Genomic DNA, 23345 nt, shown 5'->3' with positions numbered 1-23345 from the left:
AGCAGGTTTACACATTCGGAATTAACTTGGCATTGTGACATTTGGACTGTAGATCAGCCTGGAAGTGTGAAATGCACTGCAGCAAAAAAGAATGTTATTTCTTTGTTTAATTTTTTTTTAAATTGTGAAAAGTTTATTCAGAGGGTCATTTATTATTCAACCCCTCAAACCACCAGAATTCTGTTTGGTTCCCCTAAAGTATTAAGAAGTATTTCAGGCACAAAGAACAATGAGCTTCACATGTTTGGATTAATTATCTCTTTTTCCAGCCTTTTCTGACTATTTAAGACCCTCCCCAAACGTGTGAACAGCACTCATACATGGTCAACATGGGAAAGACAAAGGAGCATTCCAAGGCCATCAGAGACAAGATCGTGGAGGGTCACAAGGCTGGCAAGGGGTACAAAACCCTTTCCAAGGAGTTGGGCCTACCTGTCTCCACTGTTGGGAGCATCATCCGGAAGTGGAAGGCTTATGGAACTACTGTTAGCCTTCCACGGCCTGGACAGCCTTTGAAAGTTTCCTCCCGTGCCAAGGCCAGGCTTGTCCGAAGAGTCAAGGCTAACCCAAGGACAACAAGGAAGGAGCTCCGGGAAGATCTCATGGCAGTGGGGACATTGGTTTCAGTCAATACCATAAGTAACGTACTCCACCGCAATGGTCTCCGTTCCAGACGAGCCCGTAAAGTACCTTTACTTTCAAAGCGTCATGTCAAGGCTCGTCTACAGTTTGCTCATGATCACTTGGAGGACTCTGAGACAGACTGGTTCAAGGTTCTCTGGCCTGATGAGACCAAGATCGAGATCTTTGATGCCAACCACACACGTGACGTTTGGAGACTGGATGGCACTGCATACGACCCCAAGAATACCATCCCTACAGTCAAGCATGGTGGTGGCAGCATCATGCTGTGGGGCTGTTTCTCAGCCAAGGGGCCTGGCCATCTGGTCCGCATCCATGGGAAGATGGATAGCACGGCCTACCTGGAGATTTTGGCCAAGAACCTCCGCTCCTCCATCAAGGATCTTAAGATGGTTCGTCATTTCATCTTCCAACAAGACAACGACCCAAAGCACACAGCCAAGAAAACCAAGGCCTAGTTCAAGAGGGAAAAAATCAAGGTGTTGGAGTGGCCTAGTCAGTCTCCTGACCTTAACCCAATTGAAAACTTGTGGAAGGAGCTCAAGATTAAAGTCCACATGAGACACCCAAAGAACCTAGATAACTTGGAGAAGATCTGCATGGAGGAGTGGGCCAAGATAACTCCAGAGACCTGTGCCGGCCTGATAAGGTCTTATAAAAGACGATTATTGGCTGTAATTGCAAACAAGGGTTATTCCACAAAATATTAAACCTAGGGGTTGAATAATAATTGACCCACACTTTTATGTTTAAAATTTATTAAAATTTAACTGAGCAACATAACTTTTTGGTTTGTAAGATTTATGCATCTGTTAATAAATCCTGCTCTTGTGTGAAGTTTGAAGGCTCTAACCTATTTGCATCTTATCAAACCTGCTAAATCTGCAGGGGGTTGAATACTACTTGTAGGCACTGTATGTATATAGAGAGGAGATGAGACCCTGAGGGCCCTGTGATTTAAGGATCCCTTTCAAGGGTAAAGACAAGATACCATTATCTATACATCTCATGTGCGATTGAAATGCTGACCTTAGTTGTAAATAACAAAAGAACTGGGATCTCGGGACATTGCGGTTAACTTGTAATTGTTCAAAAGATATCAGAGTTCCACGATCATCTAGATCACCTATCGTAAAAACATTATACTGAGCCCAGAACTCAGCAGATGGGTGTTCAAGTAATGCTCGAAGGTAATCATTATTCCATAGGGGCATTTCAGCTATAATATCCTCAAATCCAACTACCCTTTTAATGTTTCCATACTGATCGTGCCAGACGAAGCAGGGGTAACAGCCGAGGGACATTTATTTTCCTCATTTCCAAAAATCCTAGCGGGCAACTAGTTTGTGCGGCATGAAGCAGATCTTCAGAATTAGGGAGGTGACCGTCGGACATCCATGTACTTATAGTTTAAGTTTGGGCCTGGTTTTCCCCCATATAAAAGATGTGATCTGGGAATTCAGATTTGCAAAAAAAAAGATCTGGGCACCACTACAGCACTATGTTGGAGAAAGTAGCTAAGCTTGGGGAGTAATATTTTAATTACATTAATACGTCCGGCTACAGACAGTGGAAATTTACCCCAGATCGTAAATTTGGCTTTGACCATCTCCAGCAGTGGATGTATGTTAAGTTGCAAATCAAACTTAATGCCTTGAGAAATATGGATACCCAGATATTTGAAACTAGTTACAATGGGTAATGAGGAGAGAGTCTCAAGTCGTGGCATTGGAGCATGGGAAAGAGGCATTAAAGCAGACTTCTCCCAATTTAGGTATAGGCCAGAATATTTCACTCTTGTCAGGGTCTCCTCCGCTTTGTCCGTAAATATCACCATATCGTCAGCATATAGGCCTATGGCGTCTGTCCGACAAGCCATTTCTATACCAGCAATATTAGGGGAAGATCTTATGCGAACTGCTAGTGCCTCAATCGCAAGAGCAAAAAGGGCCGGGGAAAGGGGACACCCCTGATGAGTCCCCCTATGTAATGAAAAGGGCTCAGATATGGAACCATATACAATGACCCGGGCCTTGGGCTACCTGTATAATATACTGACTCATTTTTGGAATCTATCACCGAATTCATATTTCTGCAAACACGCACGGAGAAAAGGCCATTCAAGAGAATCAAAGGCCTTGGCCGCATCAATTGATGCCAATGTCCATTCATTGTCCGGCAAAAGGGAGGTATATTGGACCACCGATTGGACTCGTCTAATATTGATGGAGGTACTCTTACCAGGCATAAAGCCAGTTTAGTCAGAGTGTATGAGGTCTAATATGACCGAGTTCAACCTGTGGCCAAAATTTTCATAAAAATCTTATAATCCACATTTACTAATGATATGGGCCGATAAGATCCACAATCTAAAGGGTCCTTCCCCTCCTTTTTAAGAACTATTATATTAGCCTCATAGAAGGATTCCGGCATGGATCCCCCCTCCCAAATCCCCCGAAACACCGTCAACAAAAGGGGCGCCAATATCTCCTGGTACTTCCTATACAATTCCACAGGAAATCCATCCGGTCCAGGGGCCCTCCCAGAGGCCATATCCTTCATGGCATCCTCTATCTCCTCCAGAGTAAACTCAGCATCAATGAAAGCCCGTTGGGAAGAACTTAATGTGGGAAACTCTATATCTGACAGATAGCCGGGGGTGTCTAAACTATCAACATCAGTCTTAGAATTGTACAATGAACTATAATAATCATAATAGCATTTCAGTATTTCCTCAGTTGAAGAAACCAAAGTACCATCCGGGTTACAAATCTGTAATATTGTATTAGTTGTATTATGTTGACGCACTAAGTAAGCCAAAAATTTGCTTGCCTGATTCCCCAGCTCAAAATAAGATTGTCAGGCAAAAAAGTTTACTTTTGGTTTTATTGTCTACGGTATATGTTGAGTATATAACCTTTGAGCAGTCAACCATTCCACCCTATTGCTGTTAGTTTGGTCAGATATGTAGGCGGCCTCCGAATCTTTCAGACGTCGCTCCATCTCATCATCCTCTCCCGATGTCACTCGCTTAATGTAAGAGATCGTGGAGGATAAACAACCCCTCAGATGAGCCTTAAGAGTGTCCCAAAATAAATTGATATTCCGGGGTTCAGGGTGGGACGAGACGAAGCAACGTAACTGATCTATCGTTCTATCAGGCGATTTCATCAACTTCAGCCAAAAAGGGTTCAATTTCCATGTTATCCTATTGTTCAATGGTCCGTATTTAAGTTTAAGAATGACCGGACTATGGTCTGAAATCCCCCTACTGCCATGTTCATTATCATCCACCCATATCACCAGGCTGCTGGATCCAAAAATATAATCTACACGAGACAGGGAGCGTTTAGTGGAGGAATGGCAAGTATACTCCCTCGTCTCAGGGTGGCGCATTCTCCATAGATCCAGCCACCCGCTACCCGCCATGAATTGTGACAGCTGGGATGTAGCCGTGGGGGGGGGGGGGTTCCACTCTGCACTCCATAACAATCTCAGCTTATCAAGATGATTATTCATAACCAGATTAAAATCTCCCATGCAAATGACATGCGTATCTGGATAATTCAGGGCAAAACTCAATGCTTTCTGGATAATTGACATATTGGCTGGGGGAGGGTTGTAGATACACAAAATAACATTTCTTAGAGTTGATCAGCACATGTACAAACACAAACCGTCCCTCGGGATCTTTCCGGGCCTCCCTGGTTTCCCACCGAACATCTTTATGTATTAACAGTAAAACCCCCCTTGAATAGCTGGTATGGAAAGCATGTATAAACCATTGTACCCACACCGAACTGGGTCTCTGGTCAGGTGCGTCTCAACCAGAGCCACAATGTGAGGGCGATATTGTCTAATTTGTGAGAACACCCTAATTTTCTTTCAGAGGGTTTTTATGCCTCTTACATTTCAGGTCATGCATATCAACTCAGAACCCATTACCGCCTATCTGGATAAGTTGCATAGTGGTGTCCGAGCACAATGCAGAGATCACCTAGATAACAAAATTGGCATTGGCTGCGGCATTTATGTAAATAACTATAAAAACTAAAACTTTTGGAAAAGAAAAAAACTGAACAAGAACCTAGTAATATAGGAACACAGTCTCACGCCCCCATCAAAAAACAACCAAGGGGATACCATCACTGAACACATCGTCCGGTATTGTTGGTAACTGGATACTCGCCGAGAATTAGACCTTTGACTGAAAGGATCCGAATTAACAGCTGTCACATTAGGGTTCCTTTGCAGGGGATCCCCTATGGGACCACAGCCAGTCAGTCGCCTCCACTGGATCTGTGAAAAACACGGAGGTACCTCCGTGAAGAACCCGAAGCCGGGCCGGATATATCATTGAATACATAATGTTTCTGTCCCTGAGCTGCTTCTTGACTTCGATGAATTGTGCCCGCTGCTTCTGAAGTTCCATGGAAAAGTCCGGGAAAACGGAGATCACAGCATTGTCGAACTTAAAGAGACTTTTTAGTCGTGCAAGACGCAGAATGGCATCTCTGTCCTTACAGTTGAGGCATGCCAGGAGAGGTCGAGGCGGGGCTCCCGGAAGAAGGAGTTTTGTAGGGACCCTATGAGCCCTTTCAATAGCGAACACTGAAGAGAATTCATCTCCCAGTGAGGTCTTAAGCCAGTCTTCCAGAAACTGCTCAGGATGCTGACCTTCCGAGCGTTCTGGCAGACCAATGATGCGGATATTATTCCGACGCATTCTGTTCTCCAAGTCATCCGCCTTCTGCTTCCAAGCATTCATAGAGCCCGCCACTTTCGTTAATTTGGCCTCCATAGGTGCAATGGTATCCTCTACCCGGGACACCCTCGTCTCCACCTCCGTAATGCACCCCTTCATGGTCTGCATATCTTGACGAAGCCTCCCCACCTCCGTGTAGACATGCTCTATTTTCTCAGTCAGGGATGTCCTAGTTAGAGAGGTAGCCTGCATCAATTGCTCAGACGCCTGTTTAAGAGTCAATTCTTCCTGCTCAGTCTCCTCCTCACGCCCAGAAGGACGATTTTTGCGCTGAACTTGAGAAGTATTTCTAAGAGGCTGTGCACTTTCAGAGGGATTGGGTCTTGCAAACTCTTACTTTTTCTGCTACTCTTGACCCCTTAAATCGACTCATGGTTAACTGTAGTGTGATCCATTAAGACAGATAGAGGTATATGCTTGGATCTTTCCCACCACAGATGGTGAACACAGCAGGGCTATTAATAGAGGATTGTAGCTGAGGATACAGAAAGGAGGCCAAGTGAAATTGTGAGGACGGTGACCGGTATTATGCCAATAGAGTTCCTTGCGGCTAGGGGAGAGAGAGAGAGGAGAGGGGGCCCCACAGAGACAGCAGCAATAGAGGGGGTATTCAGAGCCTCCCACAGTGATGGCGCCAGCCGATGTAGTGATTAATCAACGGAGGGGAGAGAGCACACAGGGCCCAATCTTCCAGGGCACTCACCGCATGTCCCCTCTTGTCTGCCAGCATGTATCTTCACTGCCCGAATAGCGTTGCAGCGGTATGGGCTGACGTCGCAGCTCTCAGTGACAGAGCACGCGTCCCAAGATGGCGACCGCCTCGTGCAGGATCAGCCGCCCGCTCCGGTCTCCCCGGTTGTCGGCTCACCAAAGCCGATCCACATCCTTCTGCGGGGGGGACCAGGGGGATCCAGGCAGCTCCAAATATACCACGGTAAGAGGTTCCAGAGTCCAGGACAAGGCAGGATTCTGAGGAGCTCTTTCAACCAGCATCTCCTCTCTCCAGCTACATAGCCACGCCCCCCCCCCCCCCCCAGGTGCATACATTGTGTTTCTCTTCTTAGTGGTTATATTTTGGGGGGCACAAAGCTCAAAATCTTTGTAGGAGTCTTATGACATACATAATAGAATTTAAAATCCCTATGTTTTGAGAATAAAGATTTTAAAAGGCAAACTGCAAAATTGATTTTTTGTTTTAAAGTTTAACCCATTCAGGAAGATGAGTCAACCCCTGTAAATACAGAAAACAATGTTTTATAGGCTGTGGATGGTTATTTGGTACCTGGGAGTTTAGGTTGGCTCCAGGAAGAGTAAGGGCTGCAAGTGTAGAATCCAAAGCAGGAGCTCCCAAAGCAGCGAGTGGTACAGCACCGAGCTACCGTCCATATGGAATGAGGAAACGGGGAAAAAATATAATCAGTATGTAAAATATATAATAAAGGAGAAAATACAATTAACATTAGAGCTGCCCGACCTGTGGCTCTACAGCTGCTGCCATTATGCCCTAATAACTGCGGGCATGCTAGGAGCTGTAGTTTTACAGAAAATGCAGTGCAACAGATGGAAGAACTTTTCTGGACATATACTGCAGGTAAAACCACACACACCAAGTAAAGCCCGTGACTTCACACTCACCTGACCCAAGGGGTTTGGAGTCGGAAGAAGTCCTCCGCCAGGAAGCAGACCTGTGACTGCATTAGCTGGGGCCACAAGTGACAGGGCTTTAGACTCATCAGGAATTATTCCTGTAGAAAAACCACATCTGCATTAGACGCACGGATCCGAGAATAATAAAAAGAAAAAAAAAAAAATAACACACAAAATACAAAAATAATAAAATGCAGAAAATAAAAGGAACACCCAGATAATCTGCCACTGCTCCACCACTTATCTGACTGCCATAGTCTACCATTACAGAGACATCATTGCACTTGCAGATTTTTTTTTCTACACATGGTTAAGAGATTCTAGATTAAGAATAAAGATATTGCACAATACACACTACTTTTTTTTTTTGCTTTGTGTGTTAACACTGCCAAGATTTCATCACCTGTACTCGATTTTTAATTCATGAACCAAACGTAAGCAAGCACAGTCGGCTCTCCGGGGGTGTGCTCTCTGATTAATGAACAACGACTCGTGTCGGCCGCTTCACTATAAAGCACACAGAAAAATCAAGATACACAAGACAAAAAAAAAGGTTGGTTTAGGAGTTAATCATATGGAACAGTTCACTAGCTGTCTTAGCATACCTACCATAGAGTGGTGTACAGATAGACTGTGAGGAGGTGCAGGAGAAGTGGGAGCTTTAAGTCAGGCATTTTCCTTACCTGTGCAGCAGCGATCTGGGATCTGCCACCGAGAACCAGAGCCGAGGAAACTTCACAAGCGGAAGGCAGCCATTTCTGCTGGTGAACCGTAATATTGACTCTCCAGCCTCTGATACATGGCGCTCAAGGCCTTTCCCATCTTGTAAAGCGATGACACGTAGCTGGTGACGAGCCATCACTTTATGGGGTGCGACCTCTAGGACAATCAATGCTGGTTACATGTTGCCTGCGCTTCATGGTTTTCTCTGCAGACAGGCGCAGAGATCCACCCGCCAGTGCAGGAAAACTACCGCACGGTCTCATAGGTGAATGCGGCCCTGAGCAGCCTAGTGGCCAAGAGAGCAGCTGTGAAGGAAAAACTAAAGTCGGCAGCTGAAACACCCTTCATTCTCCAGATCAGTGGCGGTCCAAGAAGTCGCATCCCCACCGATTATAATCACTTCACATGATGGGAGGAACCTTCTAATGTGTGCCTCCAATTATGCAGAATAGCAGACCAACCATATTCACACTTAAATCATGTCCAGACATGGCTCTGAGCAGCGAGATGCCCCGGCCGTGGTCTGTGCCGTGCTAAGGTTTCCAGTGTTGCACAGGAGACCACATGGACTATGGCCGGTCCCTGCTGCCATTCAGAGCAAAATCGGTATTAAACTTTGCGCACGCTGCAATCATAAAGATAAAAAGATGAACTGCAGCAATTTTTTATATAACTGGAGGTCCACTTTATAATCTACTTAAATAGTTTGATGTAAATGGGGTGGAAACAACTGAGTGTGTCCAGAGCTCTAACTTACTGAGAGAGTGCATGGCCTGGATGTGACCCCATATCCCCCCGGTGTCAGCCACGATGGACTGCAGCTAAAACATTGCATATTTATAAGCTTAATAAGGCCATGTTCACACATTGCCTTTTTGCAGCTTTTCTTAATGCAAATTTTAAAGTGGATTTTACAGTGCCAGCAATGTCTGAGATTTTAGAAATCTCATGTTACACGGTTTTTTTCCTGACCACTTGAGAAAGCTGCTGCGTTTTTGAAAACTGCAGCATGTCACATCTTTCAGTGTATTTGCAGCATTTTTTTCACCCATTGAAACCAATGGGTAAGTGCAAAAACGTAGGTACAAGTTTTTGCTGTAAAAACCTAAGGAAGTTTAAACAGGCTTGTTTGGGGGCCACTAAACTTTATCAACATGCACAAGAGACAGCAAAAATGCGGCAATAAAAAAACACAGCAAAACTTACAATTTTTGTAAGTACCTTAAAATTTGCAGTAAAAAACGCAAAGTGTGAACATAGCCTAACTCTCCAATAGTCGCTACAATAAAGATAGACTTCTCTAAAAGTTTCCATTGTAGGGGCCGTGTCGTCACAAAATCCCTTTTGACCCCGTCACTAGTATCTGGCTCCACACATATTCCGGACGACTTGTGAATACATGGGTGGCAAAAAATTGGACAGCCGAGGGCCACAAACTGATCCAGGGTAAATGAACATTGGTTCTTTTGATCGAACGCCCTACCTAAAAGTGTGTTAACCCCTGTGTGGGGGGCTGCTCATCACCAAACTGTATGTCAGCACTAATGGCAAGAGGCAGGGTCGGCAAAAAAAAAAAAAAAAGGTTACAGGGTGACGGTCGAGGCCCAGGGAGGTGCTGCATGTGGATTCAACGTGGAAGTCCATGTGTAAGTTGCTCTGTATGAAGTTAGATGCATGCAGGCCTGCAGCCAGTATTTAAGAATGGCGTATAGGCAATCACATACTGACCCGCCACCAGACTCTTAATCAGTAGCATCCGAGGCCTGTAGCTCAATGCAAGTTAGAACTGTAGAAATACTCAGTCCCTTCAGCCTCATTTCACAGAAGAAAAAAAAAAAAAATAGAAGCTTGGCAACTTCAAGTTGCAGTGAGGAATAATAACGGAACGCCAGGATCAGTAATGACACCCCAGCGGATACATAATGGCACAGCACATGGCGTCAGGACACCACAGCTCCAGCAACTGTGTAGTGGTTTTCTTGGTACTGCAGTTTAGATGACATTCACTTCCATAGGAGCTGAACTGCAGAACCAGAATGTGGCCATTACCCAGTGTCTGCTCCGTACATTGTGTAACCTGGTAATTAGTTGATCGCTGGGGGTGTCAGACCTTTAAGATCATCAATACCTTTAGCTCAGACATCAGAACAGTTGCATTCCCCTTGTGGAGCACAAGGCTATTTTTTTTCTTTTTGCCAGGACGTCAGTAAGAGCTACTCTACCCTGAGGAGAAAGGATTTGTCTGTCTAAAGCCCCCACCCAAAGAGGAAAAAATAAATAAAAAAAAAAATCAGATTGTGAGCAAAGCAATGAAAGAAAACAAAGTAAATCAAAAAGAAAACCAAAATGTAACTAGAGATTTGCAAATACCAGTAATATTGTCTTGGCTTAACAAAATGCATGTCAGCATAAAACATACAACATATACAGGGCACTTAAGAGAAACTGGACAAGCTGGAGAAGAAAACGGTTGAGTGGTATTTTCAGCAGGGCCTGGTATATAGTTCAGGCTGAACCAGGGAAAAGAACTGTAAAACACAACAACAAAAAAGAAAAACCACTGTTAAATAAAGGTCATGGTTCCTTCCACCTAAGCTGCGAGCTGTAGACTTTAAGCAAATAGATATTACACCGCGGGCGGCAGAGAGCCGATGATCGGAGGAGGGTGAGGGAGTTGGACGACCCTTGGGTCTTCGGGTGTCTCACCAAACATTGCATATGTATATGGTATACCTCACGGGGAGGGGGCAGTCATGCAATTGTCCGGGATAAAACCAAATTGGTCATATGTAATAGAATAAAAAAAAACAAAAAAAAACTAAATATAAGACGCTCTTATGGAGAGACAGCATCTAACAGATCATGCATTGGATTTTCCAGTTAGGACAATTGTAAAGCGCATTTTATATATAAAAAAAGAGAAAATACAAATGAAAAAAAATGAAAAAGCAATGAGGACCCTCACCAGGTATTTTTCATGCGTCATGGTTTATATTTTTACACTGCCGCTTTGTTAGAACCATGAAATACTGCGTGGATATGTAGAAATGAAAAGAAACAAAAAAGAAACAGACAAAAGAAACAAACATTAACCAATGCGCCTGCAAAATCCGGCCCAAATCTGATCATTCCCTCCCCGACAAAGCAGCACACCAAATGACCGAGCATTTGTCCGGCCTTGAGATTGGTTCCATTGGTGCTCTCCAACCGGTGGCAACACTACAACTCCCAGCCTGCTCCCATAAGTAGCTATCACCTATCCACATGGGTTGGGAGCCAAATGCAGAGCCCCCCTGCAGACAGAATTGCCTCTGCAATCATTCTCTAGTGTGGTGATCAGTGGGGGTCTCAGTAGTCGGACCATCACCAATCTAGGAGTTATAACTTATCCTATGGATAGGTCATAGCTTCTTACCTAGACCCCTGCCAACCTTTACGGAATAGTGAAAAGCCACAGATTGGAGACCACTAGAGACACCAAAACATTTACATAGGGGAGTTATAAAAGTCATACCGGTAGTAGATTATTTAGTGGTTTAGTGGCAGAGAAATTAGATCATAAGCAAATGATGGCACTTCGGCGCTCCCTCCACGTGGTCGAGTGCTCAGTGCACGGCCAATCCTCCAACAGCACAATCCCTTTAAGATGATGAATGGTAAGCACCTCGAGGGGCAAATCGGGATGAGTGACTCCATTAGTCTGATCAGTCACGCCAGGGTACATGACATTTCATTTTGGCAAACAATGAGAGGACTGGTGAATGGTTCTAGACTGGTCCATAACCATGGAGGTCCCTTTACCCCGCCGGTCTCATCACTGCAGGTACAAAGCATTTATTCGTACTGTGTTGTCCTTTCTTTAGAGAAGTCAGGACTGAATACACCTTGGCTGCTTATGTCGTACTGCATCTGAATTTTAGGGAAAAGGATACTAAAATGCCAGGCAGCGAGCATGAATGGCAGACATGTTATTGCCTAGCGGGACCACAGGTGTGGGGGGGTAAGGACAGGACGACAATTAGGGACCTCTGAGACATAAGTTTGAAGGTCCGGCGGAGGCGAAGCCTCACGTACATGGATGCCAGGATTGCAGTCAGGGATTACTGATAATGAAGAAAATGGCACAAGCTGTGTAAAACTGATGGAAAGAACAATTTGTGTAAACCTAAAATCTGGAGCGGAGAAGCATTAAATATTTCGCTTTCCCTACAGCCATAGAATACATTTATCTACACACGAGGGTTGTAAGTGCCACGACCTAGAGCGGCACAACCCGTGAAATATTCTACACGCCCTTACTCTACAGCAGCTGTAGGGTCACGGTCACAGAAAAAGCCCCAAAACTGTACAGCGCTGTCCTACAATGTCAGCTTTCAAGTTCCCATCTTGCTGTAAAGAGGAACAGAGAAATGTTTTTTCCTCCAATTCTCTATTAGAAAATTTAGGATTAGAAGAAAACAAAAAAAAAAAAAAAAATATGTTTCCTTCCAAAACCTAGACCACACGTCACACATATACCTAGCCCCATGCACATCCATTAAAAGGAGCTGTAGAAGTAGCAACAACCTCATTTTCAGAAGGAAGCGACCATGTTTATCTAATCCAGAGCATCCCCTTTAAGTATTGTGGGCCTGCGATGTACACAATAACGCTGAGATTGGGCCAAGATCATGTGGTGCCCACCGACCGTCACATTGGGTTGTGCAGTATGTGAATGCAGCCTAAGGGAACAGCCGGACGGTGCGGTGGCAGTGCAACCAAAACTCCGCCAAGACGTGCACGGGTCAAAGACCGAACAACTGTGAAACAAAATTGTGCATCAATGGGCGGCACTGTCTGGCCACAGCCTTAAGGCTTACATAGTTTTGTAACTGTCCCTTATCTGCAACAAGGTCACAACTCCAGGCCTGACCACGGGCCTCGTGCCAGGAGCTAAAAGTTTGTGTCCCAAGGTCCAGAGGGTGGGAAATTGAGGCCTTTATGATTCATTCAGACATCCATTTTCAAACATATGTGCCCTAGCTCTGCGTTTCATGGATAGAAAATGTACCCATTAACGTCTACGGTGCAGTTCACATGTCCGTGTTTTCTTTTTGTGGACAGTGTGCATTTTTGTTTCTAGCCATGGATCAAAATTTCCCCATCAAGTCTATGGGTCTGTGAAAATCATAGACCGTACACAAATTGCATCAGTACATAATTCATGTGCAATGAACATTGCAAAACTATATATACAAGAAGTTTTGCAATTTATTTATCCATATGTTAAAAATGACTGACATCTGAATGAGCTCTAATGTGGACTTGTTGTGATCCATCCCTTGTTATATACAGTATATAAGGGATGTACGGAGGGTCTGGGACAAGTTTCCCCCATTAGGATTAGTAGTAGTTTGCATGAAGACCGTCACTTGCGTACAGGCAGCACCCACCACTCATTCACAAAGCTGCATTTATCTGTACGTCCACAAGGTAATGACAAAGCCATAAATACGACTGTGCGAATGAGAGCGTGCTGAAAAACTGGTCCTAAGGAGCCGACCCCGGGCGTCACAGCCACAAGGACTTCATCCATAGACCTGCATGTACGTGCCCCTCACCCATAAACACATCATGTAATGAAAAACCAATCACAAGTTATAGAAGTGTCCACATAATAACAGTGATACCTATTCAGGAAATTATCCATGTGGTCAATATGGCTGCAAAGAAAACTGGATAAGTCAGTGGAGAACAATTCCCCCAAAGTCATGTAAGTTACAAAGAAAAGCATCTAAAACTAACATGCCCAAAGGATATAAAAAAAAAGAACAAAAAAAAAAAAAAACAGATAAAGCCATACAATGTACATGTAAAGAAAGAGCACGTCAGTAACCAGTAGTTACACCGTGAAAAACACTTGGGGACGCGAGTGCTTGCTGGCGTCTAGTTTATGTCTACAATCCCCTGAAGCAGAAGAGGACCCAGTTTTTTCTGCCATCAGGAAGGGCTTTGCAATTGCCTTCTCCACTACAAGAATCACACACACAAATAACAGAGAAGAGAGTTTATTATATGGCAAATAATGAGGCATAGAAGGATGCAAAACTTAAGAGGGAGAGAGGAGACGTAAACGCCCTGAAGGCCCATTCTGCACCGTGAAAAGTCACAGACTTACTAAATAATAAACCACCACTGATCCGTGGTACACCCTCCTCATCTTCATTGCAGCCGGAGCATATTAAATAGGAATGGATTGCAATCACTATCCTCATAATGCATGTACAGCAAAAATAGCGTTAAAAATCTAGAATTTGACTAATGGGTTTTGCAAGTTAGACCAATACTTCTGCAGAGACAAATGTAAGGGAAGGCTCAGTGTACCAGGGATCACCAGTAATAAACAGAGGTTGAAGCATGCAGACGGCGCTCCCTCAAAGCCTACAAGACGCCCTCTACCTCTCCTTGTGCGGCAATGTGAATAAGCAAGTGGGGTACAAACCTTCTGCGTAGGGCACGACGATCAGCGCTCGGTCCACAAACACCGTGTTGGTCAGATGCTGAGCGACCACGGCAGAGTCTGGATCATGGAACTTTACAAAACAGACACGAGATGTTACAGGCAAAGGAGAATCACTAAAAAGGAAGAGGAAAAACCAAGGTGAATGCAAGATCACAGCAGTGCGACGCAGGAGGTGAAAAGTACTTTGTATGTAACAAGCAAGGTGTCTGCCCCCGATTAATGGGGGATTCGTTGCACGTCACTCACCTTCCTGCGCAGATTTCTATCTTGCGCTTGGAGAAAGAGCACTCCGACAGTGATGATGGGCAGACAGGACACAGTCATAGAAGGCAGTGATTCTATCACATCCACAGACTGACACTTCCAACTCGCACAACAAAGGTGGTGTGAATTGTGCTGAGATACTGTGCAACAAAGCTTTTGTTGGTTCAACTTTTAGACAAGATGGCATTAAAATTACACCAAATTTATTACAGCGTGAGCTACTGCAATAAACGTGGAGAATTGTAAGACTGCCAAGTCCAAGCTAACGCTGCCTAAAAGATAGCTATAATAAATCTGCCCATTGTGTCAGTGGGATATTGTCTGCATAATTTTTGCACCTAATCTCACCTACACACGTACACAATGTAGTTCCAAGTGCACCCAAATACTTGTTGCCCATTTTCCGGCCCACGTGGCCAGATATCACATTTGCCGGCTCACACAGGGGGTTTAGATGTGGGCCAGAAATCGCTTTCTTGATGCAAGACTATGGGGCTTCTTTTGAGTTTCATAGACTTGCATTACAAAAGCATCTCCATCCCACACAGCATGATATGGCAAAACAGGGGAGCAAAATGGGCCAGAAGAGGACGGAAAATTGGGGCAGATGGCGATTTGAGACAATCTTTTGTCTTAAATACCTACCGTATATACTCAAGTATTTGCCAACCCAAGGCCCCTAATTTTGCCACAAAAAAACTGGGAAAACGTATTGACTCGACTATAAGCCTAGGGTGGGAAATGCAGCAGCTACTGATAAATTTCAAACATAAAGATACGGTACTAATAAAAGTAAAATGGTGGCCCCATAAGAAGAAACCTTCAAGAAGAACCTGAAGACCCACCTGTTCCAACAAGCCTACAGCCTGCAATGATCCTCGGTCTACTCAACCACCGCACAATAAATTTCAAAAACTGACCGTCACATCCAAACATAAGCATAGTGTGAACAGGTGCTTAACCTAGAGTCACCAACTCCTATACATTTCAAGCAAAAAAGGAAGCACACTGTAGCGCCAAACCATGCAAACATGAAAAATGAATTGCATTACTGCATTAGAAGTATGAAAAATTGAGAAAGTTTAGCGCATAAAATGGCCACGTTATGTGTACCTGGAAGCCAACGTTAAGACATTTCTCGTTTTCCAGGTCCCTATTCTATGCCAATCCTCACTAAAACTGTAGTCTCCATCTGAATGGGAACCTATGAAAAATTCCTCTGTTAGGACTGAAGTCTATATCTCTGTGGAGGGTAAATGGCCCTGGTTTGATTAAAAACGCCTGCAGCTAACAGGTGGAGTGCTCAGCAACTGTTCACACTATGCTTATGTTTGGATGTGACGGTCAGTTTCTGAAATTTGTATTCATTATCCTTCTGACTGAGCACTCCACCTGTTAGCTGCAGGCGTTTTTAATCAAACCAGGGCCATTTCCCCTCCACAGAGATATAGACTTCAGTCCTAACAGAGGATTTTTCATAGGTTCCCATTCAGATGGAGACTACAGTCTTAGTGAGGATTGGCATAGAATAGGGACCTGGAAAACGAGAAATACCTCAACGTTGGCTTCCAGGTACACATAACTTGGCCATTTTATGCACTAAACTCTCCAATTTTTCATACTTCTAATGCAGTAATGCAATTCATTATTCATTTTTCATGTTTGCATGGTTTGGCGCTACAGTGTGCTTCCTTCTTTACTGAACCACCGCACGACCTGCTCTACGCTCTCCTACTGTATCCTCACCCATCCCTGTAGACTGTGAGCCCTCACGGGCAGGGTCCCCTCTCCTTATGTACTTGTGTGTCCCCAGTCTTACACATTTATTGTACCTGTCTATATTTCCCCTTTTCACATGTAAAGCACCATGGAATAAATGGCGCTATATAAATGAATAATAATAATAATAATAATAAGATGCTCCATATTTAAATACGCCCCATATAATGCTGAAGAAAGGTTAATGTTGGCCCCATAAGCTGCTCCAAATTAAGATATTACCCATATAATGCTGCCAAAGGTTAATGGTGGCCCCATATTAATATATGCCCCATATATTGTTGCGATTTAAAAAGAAAAAAAAAAAAAACTGACATACTCACCTCTCGTCGTTGGCCGCTGCTTCTCAGTGTCGCCGGCTCTCTGCAGTGACTGTTCAGGTAGAAGGCGCACAGTAAACACGTCATCGCACCCTCTGAACTGAACGTCACAGCCAGAAGACCCGGAGACTGAGCACAGTGGTTGAACGGGGGACAGGTGAATATGGCATGGCTCACCCTCCCCCAGTTCTACTCGCCCTCCTGATGTCTGCATATCCGGCTCTGCTACATCTCAGTCCCGTCGACTGCATCTCTCCTCCTGTCTTCCTCCTGTGCGGTTACATGGTACCGCTCATTAAAGTCATGAATATGCTCTCCACCCCTATGGGAGTGGAAATGCATCCATATTCATGACATTAATGAGCGGTGTCACGTGACCGCACAGGAAGAAGCAGACAGGAGGAGAGATACAGACGCCAGGACTGAAATGTAGCAGTGCCGGATATGCAGACTCCAGGATGGTGAGTATGATGTCTTCTGCTCTACCGCAGGCTTTCTGGCGTATGACTCGTGTATAAGCCGAGAGGGTCTTTTTCAGCCCAAAAAAGGGGCTGAAAAACCTGGCTTATACACAAGTATATACGGTAATTAGAAGAAATTGCTAAGACATTCTAAATGAATGCAGATGCTACATAAGTGTAGACAGTTCAGCAGCAAATTCATGACCACACGGCCTCTTGCTCCACCTTATCAACTGGAATTAGGCAAAAAAAATTTAAAATAATATTTATAAATATTAAGTTACCAAAATGGCAAATTTCCTTACAATTCTGCATATTTGGCTTCTGTTGTGGGATCCACACTATGCATTGCAATGGATAATATCCGGAGAAAGATCTGACATGCTGCAGATAAAACAATCCACACCGTCGATCAGGTCACACTCGTACATATTTTTATGATAGTGAATGAGACTTGGTAAAATCTCATCAATTTCACTGAAACTGTGATATATTGCCACCTGCAAAACTAGGGTGGAAAGGTTGCAGTGTTTCCACCAATATGAACAAACTTGTGAGAAGAAAAAACGCAACAATCTGACAATCCACTTCGGGAGGAGCATATGGTATATATGGGGAAAGATGTCTGAAGATCGATTTGAAGAAAGCTTCTTCAATGAAAAATGAGAAACTTGGCAGTGAACAGCGAGCGGAAGCATTGCTGGCACACACTTCCCGACTGCTCTGCAACACAGTGTACCTTGGCTCACAATGATAGCTTCTATTGTGACGAAAATAACTACAGCAGGTTCAAACCCAGCATGCAGGAACATTACAGGGGTTCACATTTACACCGGCCCTTACACAGGACTGCAATTACATAACGATCACAATCATCAAAATTTACATCTTCGTGAAAATCCTTCCAGTACTACTTGTTGCCTTGGTGACAGAATACCTAAGTGGCTGGTGTCCTAAACAAGAGGATGTGCTTGCAATCTGTTTGCTATAAAGCTTGTAAGCGCTGCTAAGAAGCCAACAGGATGGCTGTAAACCTTCACTACTCCATGGAATTCAATGCAGTGGCACATCAACCTCAGTGCCGTCTCTCCGAAACTCAAAGAGCCTCAATTCTCAGGATCACTGGTGGCCCCAAAGAATGGAGTGTTATTTCCTAGGGGATAACTAATCCTTTAAAGGGCTACTCAAGAGTTAAGCAGAGGAGAGAAACTCCTGCAGCAGAATTGGGGGGAAAAAAAAACTGTTCAGAAATGAAGTCTTGCTGCAAATTTTCATTAAATTCACACTTAAAGCCAAATTTAGTTCTTTCCTTTACACAAAATAAGTAACAAATTTTCTAATTTGCTGAAACCAATCTATTTCTGGTCTGTCTCATAATTCAACAAATAATTATAATTGAGAAATCCAAAAATGCCACGAAGAAGCCAAATTTCCACCACACAACTCCCTCTATCTGGTATCTATGCTGCAATCATTACTAGGAGGTGCAGAGGCCGATCTAGGCGGTCGAGGAGACACAAGTCTTAACAAATTTGTTCTTTGGCCAATTTCACCTTCTGTGCAGTCTAATAATCGCTGTCAGCACTTCTCTGCGTGCACAGGATGCGCTGCTGACATTATGCAAACTGAACATGGATTAAGTGACCATATTAACCATAGTTTACCTCCTCACAATTGCATCTGTTCATATAAGAAAAAAAAAAAAAATTATAAAAAAAAAGCCCATGATGGGATCACGTACAGGACCTCACCATTGCTCCACAGGGCCACGTGTACCCCACCCGTCTTTGCTTAATCTTCTCAAGTGGCGTCAATTGGCTGCAGTGGTCAAGTGCCGTCAAGTCAAAAACAGACTTCATGCTTTCTCTTCTTGGCCAGAGCGCACATGACCGCTGCAGCAACACAAGGTCCACAAGAGGGGAAAAAAAGGAGACCAGCTGACACAGGCAGCAATACCGAGGAACGGCGAGATTCAACCATTAAAAAAGAAAAATATATGGACTATCCCCTCTATTGTGACTGACTACCCTCAATAGTGGATGTAGAGAAGGAATAAGAACCAGATTCTTAGGGGGAGACTAGCAACCACTGGTTGAGTCGGTAGAACGCCGCGTCGGTAATATCAGCCGCTACATGACAAATTCTGCACCTCCAGATGGGACCACCACCAAACAGAGCGGAGGACCCCAGACATGGTGTAAATAATCATCCAACAGCCACAAGATCACAAAAACGTCTGCTGACAAACCATCAAAGGTCCAAACCTAGGGGACCACCACTATCCTGGGAATGCATGGGGAAAGGTGGGGTACCAATCTTTTGGAACAACCAACTATTGCGTAGATTACGGGGTACAGGAGTCTGCTCGAGGACCACTATCCTGGGAAAGAAGGCACAGAGCTGGTGTAAAGCTGCAGCCTCTTCACAACTGTGCCCTGGATACCTGCACTAAACCAGCTTAGTGCCCTCCTCCATTCTCAGGGACTGTGGAGGTCCCAAATGCTTAGGCTGGATCCTGTCTCGCCCGACGCCCCTATGCTCTATATGGGATAGGCGTTACAGCTTAATGTCTTATAGAACTAAAGGATATGCAGCCAGCCTAAAACAAGACTGACAGATCTTTATCTCCCACAACATTATCTGTCAAGAGACCCCCTGCCTCGCTTTTTTTCTTAGGAAATTAGAGGTCCCTGAGGTTAGACCCCTTTCCTGCATCATCTTCATTCTCAGGATATTGGTGGTGTCAGACCCCCCTCCTGAGTTCAGGGACCATCAATATTCAGAGAAAGAAGGGGATGCAGGAGGAGTCTGACCTCAAGGACCATAAATATCCTAGGAAAAAATGGGATGTAGGAAGCAGGGCTGTGGAGCTGGGAGTCAGGGAAACTGAGGAATCAAGAGGTATGGCTTACCAATTCCACAGCCTTGACTTCTACACCTCCTTCTTGATATTGATAGCCTGAGGTCAGAATCTGTACTGCATTCCCTTCTTTCTCGGGATAATTATATAGTCACTGAGGTCAGACCCCCTCCTACAACCTCTGGATACTAGTGGTCCCCGAGGTCAGACCCCCGCCTACATCCCCTTCTCTCTCTCAAGTTATCGGTGGTCCCCGAGGTCAGACCCCCGCCTACATCCCCTTCTCTCTCTCAGGTTATCGGTGGTCCCCGAGGTCAGACCCCCGCCTACATCCCCTTCTCTCTCTCAGGTTATCGGTGGTCCCCGAGGTCAGACCCCCGCCTACATCCCCTTCTCTCTCTCAGGTTATCGGTGGTCCCCGAGGTCAGACCCCCGCCTACATCCCCTTCTCTCTCTCAGGTTATCGGTGGTCCCCGAGGTCAGACCCCCGCCTACATCCCCTTCTCTCTCTCAGGTTATCGGTGGTCCCCGAGGTCAGACCCCCGCCTACATCCCCTTCTCTCTCTCAGGTTATCGGTGGTCCCCGAGGTCAGACCCCCGCCTACATCCCCTTCTCTCTCTCAGGTTATCGGTGGTCCCCGAGGTCAGACCCCCGCCTACATCCCCTTCTCTCTCTCAGGTTATCGGTGGTCCCCGAGGTCAGACCCCCGCCTACATCCCCTTCTCTCTCTCAGGTTATCGGTGGTCCCCGAGGTCAGACCCCCGCCTACATCCCCTTCTCTCTCTCAGGTTATCGGTGGTCCCCGAGGTCAGACCCCCGCCTACATCCCCTTCTCTCTCTCAGGTTATCGGTGGTCCCCGAGGTCAGACCCCCGCCTACATCCCCTTCTCTCTCTCAGGTTATCGGTGGTCCCCGAGGTCAGACCCCCGCCTACATCCCCTTCTCTCTCTCAGGTTATCGGTGGTCCCCGAGGTCAGACCCCCGCCTACATCCCCTTCTCTCTCTCAGGTTATCGGTGGTCCCCGAGGTCAGACCCCCGCCTACATCCCCTTCTCTCTCTCAGGTTATCGGTGATCCCCGAGGTCAGACCCCCGCCTACATCCCCTTCTCTCTCAGGTTATCGGTGATCCCCGAGGTCAGACCCCCGCTTACATCCCCTTCTCTCTCAGGTTATCGGTGGTCCCCGAGGTCAGACCCCCGCTTACATCCCCTTCTCTCTCAGGTTATCGGTGGTCCCCGAGGTCAGACCCCCGCCTACATCCCCTTCTTTCTCTGGTTATATGTAGTCCCTGAGGTCAGACCCCCTCCTACATCCCCTTCTTTCTCTGGTTATATGTAGTCCCTGAGGTCAGACCCCCTCCTACATCCCCTTCTTTCTCTGGTTATATGTAGTCCCTGAGGTCAGACCCCCGCCTACATCCCCTTCTTTCTCAGGTTATCGGTGGTCCCCGAGGTCAGACCCCCGCCTACATCCCCTTCTCTCTCTCAGGTTATCGGTGGTCCCCGAGGTCAGACCCCCGCCTACATCCCCTTCTCTCTCTCAGGTTATCGGTGGTCCCCGAGGTCAGACCCCCGCCTACATCCCCTTCTCTCTCTCAGGTTATCGGTGGTCCCCGAGGTCAGACCCCCGCCTACATCCCCTTCTCTCTCTCAGGTTATCGGTGGTCCCCGAGGTCAGACCCCCGCCTACATCCCCTTCTCTCTCTCAGGTTATCGGTGGTCCCCGAGGTCAGACCCCCGCCTACATCCCCTTCTCTCTCTCAGGTTATCGGTGGTCCCCGAGGTCAGACCCCCGCCTACATCCCCTTCTCTCTCTCAGGTTATCGGTGGTCCCCGAGGTCAGACCCCCGCCTACATCCCCTTCTCTCTCTCAGGTTATCGGTGGTCCCCGAGGTCAGACCCCCGCCTACATCCCCTTCTCTCTCTCAGGTTATCGGTGGTCCCCGAGGTCAGACCCCCGCCTACATCCCCTTCTCTCTCTCAGGTTATCGGTGGTCCCCGAGGTCAGACCCCCGCCTACATCCCCTTCTCTCTCTCAGGTTATCGGTGGTCCCCGAGGTCAGACCCCCGCCTACATCCCCTTCTCTCTCTCAGGTTATCGGTGGTCCCCGAGGTCAGACCCCCGCCTACATCCCCTTCTCTCTCTCAGGTTATCGGTGATCCCCGAGGTCAGACCCCCGCCTACATCCCCTTCTCTCTCAGGTTATCGGTGATCCCCGAGGTCAGACCCCCGCTTACATCCCCTTCTCTCTCAGGTTATCGGTGGTCCCCGAGGTCAGACCCCCGCTTACATCCCCTTCTCTCTCAGGTTATCGGTGGTCCCCGAGGTCAGACCCCCGCCTACATCCCCTTCTTTCTCTGGTTATATGTAGTCCCTGAGGTCAGACCCCCTCCTACATCCCCTTCTTTCTCTGGTTATATGTAGTCCCTGAGGTCAGACCCCCTCCTACATCCCCTTCTTTCTCTGGTTATATGTAGTCCCTGAGGTCAGACCCCCGCCTACATCCCCTTCTTTCTCAGGTTATTGGTGGTCCCTGAGGTCAGACCCCCTCCTACATCCCCTTCTTTCTCAGGTTATATGTGGTCCCTGAGGTCAGACCCCCTCCTACATCCCCTTATCATATTGATGTGCCCAAGGTCAGAAAATAAATGTAATTAATAACACTTGCAGGAAAAAAGAATCTGCCTTAAAGGGGTAAACAAAGCAAACCCAACAGGCCTGGATGTGTGAGCAGGTGCGCGGTGCTGAGGGGGTCGCCGCCGGCCGCCATCTTGCCCCGCCATCTTCCCCCCTCCCCGCCGCTTCCTCCGGTCACTTACTCTGGTGGGAAGAGTCTCAAGTCTTCGATTTTGCCCAAGAACCCGAAGAGGGTTTTCATCTGCTCAGTGCTGGCGCTGGGAGACACGTTCGTCACCTGGATCACGTCAGTGCTAGAAGCCATTTTCCAAGCCTCCTGCTTTAACACATTAAATACGGAAACAAAAAAAAACAAGAGTAACACACAGGATTAGTAATCTGAGGACGAGAGCGGCGGAGTCCCCGGCGGGAATGGCGGGAGCGCGGCCGGTCACAGCGACGACAACGGAGCCGCCGCCATGAAAATCTACAAAGGAGCTGACAGGGCCGCACTGTCCCACAATGCATGGGGCGCGCCTGCGCAGTACGGGGCTCACCCCAAACCACGCCTCCTAGCGCTTCCCGCGCACCACCATGGACACGCCCCCTCCTGACTAGAAGCAGAAGAATCCCATTCCCTCGTCGATGCGGTCAGGGTGGGTCGTGTTGTCTTGCTGGGACTTGTAGTTCTCCCACAGCCGGAGAGGATAGAAACCATTATAATAGCCATTTATAAAAAAAAATAGATAAAATAGTAGAAAAAA

The 23345-nt window shown here is 46.2% G+C and overlaps 1 protein-coding gene across 2 annotated transcripts in view; it reads right to left on the bottom strand.

Annotated features, from left to right (window-relative positions):
• SRSF11 (serine and arginine rich splicing factor 11) overlaps positions 1–23107 on the bottom strand; it is a 44407-nt gene extending 21300 nt beyond the window's left edge. Inside the window, exons 1-4 of one of the 2 annotated variants that reach the window (XM_073544776.1) lie at positions 22785–23107; positions 14259–14392; positions 7043–7152; positions 6690–6782 (exon numbers count right to left, since the gene is read on the bottom strand). In XM_073544776.1, the coding sequence (XP_073400877.1) occupies positions 6690–6782; positions 7043–7152; positions 14259–14392; positions 22785–22906 (459 nt within the window). In that variant the 5' untranslated portion in view covers positions 22907–23107. Of the gene's footprint in view, positions 1–6689; positions 6783–7042; positions 7153–7457; positions 10272–14258; positions 14393–22784 lie in introns of those variants that run through there. The other variant, XM_073544777.1, reaches the window with a different exon arrangement.
• Positions 23108–23345: the final 238 nt, after the last annotated feature.

The sequence above is a fragment of the Dendrobates tinctorius genome, unplaced genomic scaffold (genome assembly GCF_039654945.1).
Source record: "Dendrobates tinctorius isolate UK_male_01 unplaced genomic scaffold, ASM3965494v1 ptg000138l, whole genome shotgun sequence".
NCBI lineage: Eukaryota > Metazoa > Chordata > Amphibia > Anura > Dendrobatidae > Dendrobates > Dendrobates tinctorius.
Note: the sequence above shows the minus strand (reverse complement) of the source record. Positions and strands in the feature narration are given on the sequence as shown.